General features: G+C 33.0%; 1 protein-coding gene across 1 annotated transcript in view; it reads right to left on the bottom strand.

Moving 5' to 3' along the window:
* Positions 1–11,256, bottom strand: part of LOC110023863 — an 82,220-nt gene that overhangs the window by 1,639 nt on the left and 69,325 nt on the right. The window contains 3 exon segments of the mRNA XM_020723490.1: positions 658–780; positions 872–947; positions 5,438–6,014. Coding sequence (XP_020579149.1) covers positions 681–780; positions 872–947; positions 5,438–6,014 — 753 coding nt within the window. The 3' untranslated portion in view covers positions 658–680.

Genomic DNA, 11,256 nt, shown 5'->3' with positions numbered 1-11,256 from the left:
AAATTTTCCTATTTATATGTAAAACATTTAACCCTTTATCTTTAAAAAAAAAAAAAAAAAACTACTATTACTAATTCTTAAAAGTCAAAAACACCTTTAAAATATAAATTTATGACATCAAAGTAATATGATTGTAAATATCAAACTTTAGGTGTTGGATATGTAAATACATAGGATTTGTGTTGTATAAAGGTAAACTTCCCATGAAGAAAAACCATGACACGGATGCATTAAAAAAAAAAAGGACTGTTCATAATAAAACTCACACCAAAACATCAAAAATAAGAAAAATGGGCATTTACATACATAGCACACAATTTTTATTTATTTACATATCTCACACCTAAACTTTATATTAACAGACATATCACTTAAATCTTTAATATCACAGTAAAAAAATGACACTATTATCACTTTTTAAAAGTAAAGCATACATTTTCATGTATAGATTTAAAGCACTGAAGTTCTATGTATGTAAATATGAAAATTTAGGTACGAGTATGTAAATACATAGAGATTGTGTGCTACTTATGTAAATTTCCCATAAGAAAATTCCGGCCCACAGAAATGACTATTATAAGAATCAAGCCATAACTTGTCAAACAGAGACTGGCACAAATTTTCATGAAAATATGGGATCTGACCTGAAAATATTACCTCAGATCACAATAAAAGATTTATCATATCCAAGGTGTCCACCCTTCATACATATTACACAAATTGTCTATGCTTGTGGCCTCCCTGATGAGATGATCCACCTGCTGGGAAACTGGCATGACCCTGCAAAACAAATCTAAGCAGTCAACTTCATTCGAAAGAAAGTCAAAGCTCAATCACAACTTGATTTAGAGAAGAACAGTCGCTTGCATACCGTCCATCATTGATATCTCTTCCCTCAATTTTCAGCTCAATTTGCCTCAAAACTGAGACAGCATAAGCATTTTTACCTGTCAAAAGAGATGATCAACATTAGTGATATCAAAGCTAGAACAATTAAACCATGGGTCATTTACATACATGTCACACAATTCTCATGTAGTTACATATCTAACACTTAAATAATAATACATTTACATGCATGAAGCTCAAATCTTTAACATTTCACATCAAAATACCACCATCATTACCTTGTTAAAAGTGAAATGCACATTTTCATGCATTACTTTATGACACAAAAATGTTAAAAGTGAACATATCACACTGTAGGTGTTAGATATGTAAATACATAAGAATTGTGTGGAATGTATGAAAATTTCTCTAGAACTTTCATTCATATTAAGTTTTATGCCACAAAAATCAAGAATTTATGCAAGCTCAGTACAGAAATTTTTTCTTAGAGAGAAAAAGTAGGTGAAGTGTATGAGCTAAAGAAAGGAGGAGATCTGAGCAAAGTTTAATAAGGTTAGAGTTACGATATTTTATTTATATAAAATATATTTTTTAATTAAATAGGTGCTATCAAGTACAATTTAATTAATTTAAATAATGGTTAAAAAACTGATTCAATGAATAAGGACTTTGAAACGTGGTTAGACAAGAGAAGTAGAGTCAAAGAGGAGTTGAAAGAAGTAATCAGAGGATTAAGTTGATAAAGAGCTCTTTTGAGACTAAAAGGTGAGTAATTGTTTTCTTATTGATATTAAATTAATGATTTATTTAAAGATGTATTTTAAGAATAAAAGATTATAATAACATTGATAAAAATGAACTTGCAATGTATTTTAAAAGCAAATATTTTTTTTATGAATTATATTTTGAATGTTTGAAAGATGCCTCACAAATGGGAGGAAATAATTGAAATACAAAAGTACATTTAAATGATATTAAATTGATATAAAATGACAATTAAAGGCTTAAGTCAATTAGGATACATCCTCTTATGGTGCTAGCTATGAGACACAATTATACCCATGCACAAAGAAAGAAATGAAAATAATAAAGATGCACCTCTTGGTGCAAACTTTTTAGGGTACCTACGGGTATAATTTTTTGAGAATATCTTAAAGTATGGTGGTGATCTTGATACGACTTCTTAAAAAATTGGCAAATGTCAAGAAGTTAAACGCTTAATTTAAATGGAAATGTTTAATTTAAAATGAAAGTTTATAGTTTGATTAATTAATGAATTATATTTTTTTTATATTCATGCATAGTATTTGTATATTAATTTAATGCATAATAAGATTGGAATTACTCATTAAGTGAAAATTTTATAGTTGAATTAAATATTTCTTTCAAGTGAAACTCTAGATTAATATATTTGACATGAAGGATTTGGTTTACAGGATAAGGACTATATATACTAGGTAGAATGTTATTTATTATGCTTTTAGTTTTTTATATTGTTTAATTATGAGAAATGATGGATCATAGTTGGTTAGATTGTGATATTCTTTTACTTTCAATTTATATTGTTGCATTAGTTGGATATGATAATTGTTTGGTATACTTTGTGCTTGTTAGTGGTTTTTTTAATAATTGAAAGTTATGATGGTTTATTGTATAATTTAAAAGAAAATTAATACTGTCTGACCGCAGTTCCAGACTTGATTAATGCTAAATTATCAGGCATTGCATCAACCGCCAAATATCCTCTAGAAATCCTAGTGGAGGGCTTCCTTCTCCCCATTCTGCCTCTATTTATAACTCGAAGCCCAATTCCACCCAATTGCACAATTCTAACGTGGCCAACCTAGGCAGACCAACCACTTTTTTCACCCTTTCTTTATTTATTTTATATATTTTTTCAAACAAATCCATTAAAAATTTTTTTAAAAAAATCACAAAAGAAATATATGGATTTGTATTTCAGTCTCGTTGATTTCTCGTCTCAACATTGTCATCGCCTCACTCACAAATGTATAAATTATAAGAACTATTAAGTACTCATTTGGGGTTGTTCAAACTCAACAAAAAAAATTATTAAAAAAGCAACCATTTAAATGGTTCCAATTTGACGGGGATACCTACTAAATAAGTACTCACTCATGTTGTTTCAATGTACCAATGAAAATTGCTAAATAAGTATCCATTCAGGCTATTCCAACTCAATGGAGAAATTTATGTTCATATTTGACTTCTGAATGGATTTTGAAAGCCCATGTGCACTCTATGGTAGGTTGGTAGAAGATATTTACAACCACCAACCATGCGTGTCTTTTAGGTGGGTGGGCAGGCTCAATTCTTCCGTTGCAAATGATTTGAAATTGTATTTTCAAATTGAACTATTTAGACTTTAAAACAAAATAAAAATGAAAATAAATTAAATATAAATTATAAACTAAAAGATAAAATTATTGCTAAAAAATTATTATTTAAATCGTTTAAAAAAGAATAAAATTGAATATAACCAGAACGAATAAAGATGAGCATCAGTTTCAAGACAATATTCAAATTCACATATAATGCATTAATATTTGTACGCGTAATTTACATTCATGTAAATAAACAGTTTAAACACTTTCGAATTTTGTGCATGCCCCTCAGCAATGTAACAATTATGCAATACACAAAACTTGAATGAGTTCAAATTTGGCATTCACATAGCAAAGCATTTTCCAACTCTGATACATTGACTCAAAATGTGTGCAAGTATGTTAAGACTTGTGCAATTGCATCTTCTGAATGCGTCAAAGATTTATGCTTTGAAGAGAAAAAAATATCATGTCATTATATCATATAGGCATGCTAAGATTCATGAATGAAATTGGAGAAAACCTATTTTCAAGATGGCCTCAAATACAAAGAGAATTATATTAAGCTTGAACTTTAATTAAAAATATGACCATCTGAATAAAAAAAAAATTATGAAACCTTAAATATTTTAAGCAACAAACAATCGCTTCAAGCTTAAAATAACTACTCATCCATTCTTCACATTAATTTGCTAAGAGCAACATATTTAAGATAACTTTAACTCATAAAGAGCTAATAATATCATATCAATCAAATCTCTACAATTACTCTAAAAAATCTCACACCAATAAGTACATGACACATGTTAACTTATAAGCTAATTTTACTGCCAAATGACATCACAAAAGAATGGTTGTAACCAAGGCTTTTTGTCTTGTTGATTCAATGCAAAATGATACTATTAAATCACAATCACAATGAAATCCAAACAATGAATTATAGGGTGCACTTAATATGATATAAAATCTTCTATTAGCTAAGGCCAATTTAAAATCTTCCATTTAAGCAAATCTCCACCTTAGGTCAACAAAGTCCTATTGAACAATACTACGTATGGCTGTCGATAAAGATCATTTGATTACCTTGGATCTTATCTTAGGTCAACAAAATCCTATTGAACAATACTACGTATGGCTGTCTGTCGATAAAGATCATTTGATTACCTTGGATCTTATATACTCGTTGACAAAGTAAAAAAAATCCTCCAAACTAGGATGATGAAATTATAGAATCTTGATTAGCTTCATCATTATCTCCTTTAAAGAAAGGAGACCATTTTTTTCTTTTTGAAAATCAAAATCATTACTGCACTAAGCTAAGTAATTAGTGCCTACAAACTAATCTTAGTTGAAAGTTCTCTCACATGACCAAGGGAGATAATTCATCAAAGGGGCTTGCATTTATAGCAAAAATAGAACCATATCATAAATTTCTTGTAAAATGAAGAAAGAGTTCAGGATAGTGTTTTATCTGAAATCTAATATATTTTCTAATAATTTGACCTAGAACATCACTTTCACAGAAGAGCTAGGTGTAAACTTTCATAGACCACACTAATAATCAAAACCTATGATTTTCCTAGCAAGGAATATGCAAGAAACATAATTGTGATTTAAGGAAGCATGCCAATTGATGTAAGCTCAATTCATATCTAATTTCTCAAATTTGTTAGGTTAAATAGGACAAGAAAAAAAAAATTTCTTACATAAGGAATGTAAGCACAGTTTCAATTAACTTAATATTTAGGTTAGCATGCTTTGGTCTTTTGCTGAGTCTCCTTTTTTTCATTTTAATAGTTGTAAATATTCTCTCTTATTGGGGAATGAGAGGAGATACTAATTTGAAGTGTATTAATCTTTGGCGTGCATAAGCAAATACAAAATTTTGAGACGGATGGGTTACATTGTGGCGATAGCAAGAGAGCAAGTAAACACAATATAGATGGAGTTCATCCTAAAGAAAGAGTTATACGACATGCCTCCCTCCAAGACCATATCTAAACTTAAAACTTTATTTTATTGTTGCATTTTTTTAATTAAAATAATCTCATGGTTTTATTGTAAATCACATATCTAATTATTTACGCAAAAACTATCAAGTCTTAATGCAACACAAAACAAATGTGATTTTATGTGTCATAAAAACATATTTCTGAAATTCTTAATGCCAAAATCAATTGATGCAAATGCAAATAAGATAGAAAAAGTTCAGCAACGAGTAATTAAAGGTTTTAATATCTTACCTCTTTTGCCCCGACCTAAAGAATTAGAGCATATAAAATCCTCATGATTTTCTTCATCTCCCTTGAAAGGAGATAAAAGGTATTGATCGTCACTGATACCTTGAGGCTTTATATCATCAGCCATTCCCTCGCCCATGTTTGAAGCAAGACAAGCACTGCCCACTACAGATTTTATACTTTCATTATTGGGCACCGGCGTAGTAGAATAACTAGAATTAACCTCAATATTAATGCTTCCTGACTCTGATTTTACATCAGAGACGCTCTCTTTCCTGCTATTGTTGCTCTCACCCGAAGTAGTAGCAGAGCATAATTCTTCCAGATCACAGGAGTTCTCTTTACCATCATTTGAAGAAATGCTGAAATCTTTGCTACTTGTATAAGAGCAATCTGGAGGATAAATCCATCCTTGATCATCTGATGGAAACTCATGGGTAGTGTTATCGTCAAGGAGAATTTCATCATCAGTCCCAAAGAAAAGTTTTTCACTTGCATAAATGCCATTTGAAAAATCAGGCCTTGACATAACAAGTTCCTGAGATCTCACAACTTGGCTTTCCCCAAGGCCTTCCAATGCCTGTTAAGACAGGATATTTAGTAGTTAGTCTTTTACTCAATTCAGTGCTACAAAAGTGGGTTAAGCAGACACTGATTTGTAACCAACAAAAACGAATAGAGAAATTTAAATACACAGCACAAAATTCTTATGTATTTACATATCTCATACCTAAACTTCCATATTTACATGCATAGTACTTCTGTACTTTAAGCCTATGCATGAAAATGTGTATTTCATTTTTAAAAAGTGATAATAGTGCTATTTTTTATGTAGGATAAAAGATTTGAGTGCTATAAATGTAAATGTAAGAGTTTAGGTGTGAGATGTAAATACATAATATATGTGTGCTATGTGTGTAAATGCCCCATACTAAAAATAGGGTGACATTGCAATGCATGGATAGTTGTATGCACAATTAAGTCTAGAATTATTAGTTTTATTCATTGATACTATCACAAGGCCATCCAGATTAAATATGAATATTGCTTCATATGGTATCATATAGTAAAGACTGCATACAGATGAGACAGAAAATAGCTTCAAATCAAGACTGTTAAAAGTGCTCTTTGAAGTGTGCATTTGAAACGAAGAGGAGCCACAATGATTTCTAGGCCAATGTAGTTGCTAGTCGTGCAAAACTTGAGCTTAGTAGTGCTCTACACGATAAAGTGGAGCATTCCACACGTAATTGGGCTACAAATGTAAGCGCCGGTGGGACATAGGCGCAATGCAACAACGGGCTGAGGTGTATATGAGCAAATGATGTACGCGTAAATTGTGATTGCAATAGGCTCAGAGCTATATGCGCGGAGGGATTGTGTTAGACCAAGTGAGCTGGATCCAACGCATAGGCGCAATGCAACGACGGGCTGAGGTGTATATGAGCAAATGATGTACGCATAAATTGTGATTGCAATAGGCTCAGAGCTATATGTGCAGAGGGATTGTGTTAGACCAAGTGAGCTGGATCCAACATTGGCTTCACGTGAGAGCAATTTGTGAGAGCAATTGTGGGGACTACCAACAGATTGCTGTAGGTAGACATAAGATGGATGAATCACAGGAAGAATATTGGATCAGCGAAGAAGAGAGATGTAGGAAATAAAATCATAAATAAATTTAAATAACAGAATATAATAAAATATCATTACTTGGTGTCGTTCAATCCAGTCGTAGACGAAGCCATAATCACAGATGTATTTTTGATTTGGTTAATTAAAGGGATATTATATGCACATAACATATATAAGCACCATATACAAGTTTTAATAATTCATCTGATGAGGGTCATTCTGCTTCGCATTTTGTTCATTGTAGAAAACAAAAGCTAGGGCATCGCATTGCAACTTGTGATTTCATACTTGGTGTGGTTCAATCTAGTCGTAGACCAAGCTATAATCACTGATGTGTTTTTGATTTGGCTAATTAAAGGGATATTATATGCACATAACATATATAAATACCATATACAAGTTTTAATAATTTATCTAATGAGGGTTCCGCTTCGCTTTTTGTGCATTGTAGAAAAACAAAAGCTAGGGCATCACATTGCAACTTGTGATTTCAAAACATTGCTTAATAGTATCTAGTTGATTGGACTTTGCTAAACCATAGCGCCAAATACATCAATAATATCAAATAAAGTGTCACTAAATATCTCATATTAGAAAAACTGTCATGCTATTAAAAAATCACTTATAAAGAGAGAAAAAAAAGGCATTCCACATGTCTTTGACTCAATTTTCATTAAATATTGATAAATTTGAGTTGAGAATAAACTCTTATGCAAAAGATAGTATGGTCAATGTCTCATGCACTGAATTATAATGTAACACTCCACGTCATAAGTGGGACATTGATTCAATGCTCAAGAATTGAATTAGAATGTAGAACTCCATATCATAAGTGGAACATCATTGTTTGACTTCATTCAATTTTTCATTAAAGAATATAAGAGGATACTTTCCTATAACACAAAATTCTCCCAATCCTAATGCCTGAAACATCACAGGTTACTCAAAGAATTTAAGAAGTTGAGAAGCTAAGAATTATGGCAGAAAAATTAGAACATTTAGTTGTTCTAATACTTTTGTTCTACGTGAGTCAGAACAAAAATTATCAAGCTTTAATAGATCAACTGTCGAGGCAAAAACAATACTAAAATCCTTGATGAACCTACTATAAAGGTTGACTAGATATGAAAGTTTGTGACATATATAAAACTCTTCGATGATAGCAAGTTTATGATTGCTCTACCTTTGGTAGGTTCAGTTTGAATCTAAGTGGGAACACAATAAATCATAAATAACCACCATAGTTTGCAAAAAGAAATACTTTCCAAATTTATATTTATGTTTCTTGCCAAAGCGCTCTGAAAACTTGTTGAAGCTGTCGCAAGGGCTGTTTGCCCTAGAACTAAATTTGATTTATATTTAAATACAACGTCAAAAATTTCCACAAGTTGAAGGACAATATTCATCGACCTCAAAGATGTGCTAGGAGCATCTGAAAATCTAAATCATATAACATGCCCTTCATAAAATTCATTTGAGGGTTTAAAGGTTATTTTTCACTTATCTCCTCATCTAATTCGTATCTGCTAATAACCATTTTTATATCAAATTTAGAAAATAAATTTATTGTTAAAATTAAATCCAATATGGCTTAATCGGAGAATTAAAAAAATCATACTTAATAGTGATTTTATTTATCACCTGACTATGCGCACCTATTCATTACGTTCCAGCTTTCTTAAGGGTTAACAGAGCTAGAACCACACAAAAACTAAAACTCCACCAAACAAAGTCCTTTTTAAATGATTCCTCAACTTGCGTTCTATTCTTAGCATGTTCGACCAGGTTTGTCCTATAGTAAGGAAGATCTAGACGTTAAAAATTAATTATGACGACAATGGCACGTTGAATGACTTTAAGAAAAGCAAATTCATCCATGTAATATAGTTAAAATTAGAGAAAAGGGGGAGAAACCATAGTACATACAGGAGTCTCATTACAGTCTGGTGTGACTTCTTTTACATGCAACAAGAGAAGAAGAATTGGATCCAAAAAAATTATAAGGCTCCAAATTCTATTGTCGCTATAATCGGAATCAAAGAAGATAAAAAAATCTAAAATTAGGATTAAACAATGATAGGAATGTCTTTAATAGTAGGGTTCCAAAAGGAATTAGTTGAAATTTGACACTTTTCTTCATAATAAGCTTGTTTTGTAGACTAGAGGTTGTATTGTGGGATGCTATATGCCTATGAAGGTGTTTTCTCAATATATTTTATTAATAAAAAATTGATTGCCATATTATCATGTTTGTAAATAAAAATAATTTCTCTACCATAATGAATAACACTGTTGACCTCGCTTTCGATCGAGGTGTAGTTTTCCCCTCCTTAGTAGCCTAGGATCTAGCCGTAGGACCTTTCTGTCGACTACTCCTAGAAACTAGTAAAAGCCATCCCCGTTAGCAATTCTGGACTTTTCTTCGCTCGACTCATCCCTGTTAGCAATTCTGGACTTTTCTTTGCTCGACTTGACGTTCCATGTGGTAGTTTTGACCGCTATTGCCTAGCAGGTAAGGCTACTCCGAACTTGGCAGGTAAGACTACTCTGAAGGAACTCAGGGAGCATTCCTATAGAACTGCCGGCCTTAGGACTGACTATACTCGTTGATTTGGCGCCGCCGCGCTCTTCGCCGTTCTGTTTAATCGAATTCGAGCTGAAATTTTGATAGGATTCGGACCGCGACGCGTTTTTAACCCGATCGACGACAAGGTTGCCCGGAAGACTCCGGATGACGAAACGGACTGCGCCGATGCGTCGGAACATCGACTTTGCCTAGGGGGAACGTTCGTTTCATTGCGACGACGTGCCTTTGGGAAAATACATATTTAAATGTTAATTATAATAATAAATAATATTTTATTATTATTATTATTATAATTAATAACTTATATTAAAATTCTTAGCCTAAATCCATCTCCCTCCCCGCCTCATTGCCTGCCTCAGCCCTAGGTTGGCTCGTTCGGTTGCCCCGCTTGCTCCTTCTTCGTGTCGTTGGAGGGATTCGTTCCCGCGTTCGCCTCTCGCACGCGAGACAAATCTCACTGACACCCATTCCTCGTATCCTATCATCTGCGTTCTGAGTTCGATCTTCTTTGTCGTGGATCGTATCCTCTGCGAGGATCTAATCCTCTGCCTCTCGCACGCCCGTATGGGGGCATCTGCTCCTCTCGATCCTTCGATCCGTATGTGATCCCCTAATCATTCCCTCTCCTTCTCTCTGGTTTACTTGTTGTCTGTTTTGGACCGTTTAGAGGAGCCAAAAATTTTTCCAAGGAAGGAAACCCTGTCATTTTTCTTTCTCACTCACTTCTTTGATTTTCTGGTGCTTGAATTGGTTTCCTCTTGCTGTTGGAAGAGGAATTGAAGTTGGGGAGTGCCTTTAAAGTTCTCGTGTTACTTTCTTTCTGCTTTAAGGATGTACCTTCCTCCCCCCCCTCTTTAGGCCTTGCTTCCTTTCGGTTTTCTCTCAGCCGAGCCACTGAAAATGGCTCTGTTGGATGGTACAACATGCTAGTTTAAGCATGCTAGTTTATCATTGTGCCTATACTTGAGATATTTATTACTTGAGCATGTGAAAATAGAGTGACAGACATGTTCTAGGGGCTGGACATGGTTATTTGCTTAGGATAATGAGAATGTGGCATGTTATTAGCTTCTCTCTTTTCTTTTTTCTTTACATAAAGCAATTGAAAATGTGATAAATATGGGCTCTGAAATAACATACGCTCCTCTAGAATACATGCTGGGATGCACTACGAGACTTCTTTTTATTCACTATTGCTTAGCATGAAATATTTAAAAAAAAACTTGTTTCGTTTTTCATACATGTATGGGGCTCGATTTAGCTCCCGTGGCTTTCCCTTAATCGAAATGCATGCTATGAGAAAATTTATTTAATTTGGAAAGCTCTGTAACTTGTTTTGAGGGTTTGGTTTAGCTCTTCGTGAAAATACCTGTTGGAAGTTGTTTCATGTTTGGAATACTCAAGTTGGGGGCCTAAATATACTCTCTATGTTATTGTTCTTGTTTAAGGCATCTATTGGCTCTATATCTTGATACTTCAAAAGCTTGTGAGCTGTTCCTTGGCTTTGAATGGCTCGGTTTTATCTTGAAATGGCTGGAACTTTAATTTCTGTTAAAGCTTGAGTTTCTATCCATGCTTGGGCCCTGTTTTAGCCTTGAGT

Source organism: Phalaenopsis equestris, unplaced genomic scaffold (assembly GCF_001263595.1).
Source record: "Phalaenopsis equestris unplaced genomic scaffold, ASM126359v1 Scaffold000233, whole genome shotgun sequence".
Taxonomy (NCBI): Eukaryota; Viridiplantae; Streptophyta; class Magnoliopsida; order Asparagales; family Orchidaceae; genus Phalaenopsis; species Phalaenopsis equestris.
This window is presented reverse-complemented; position numbering and strand designations above follow the sequence as displayed.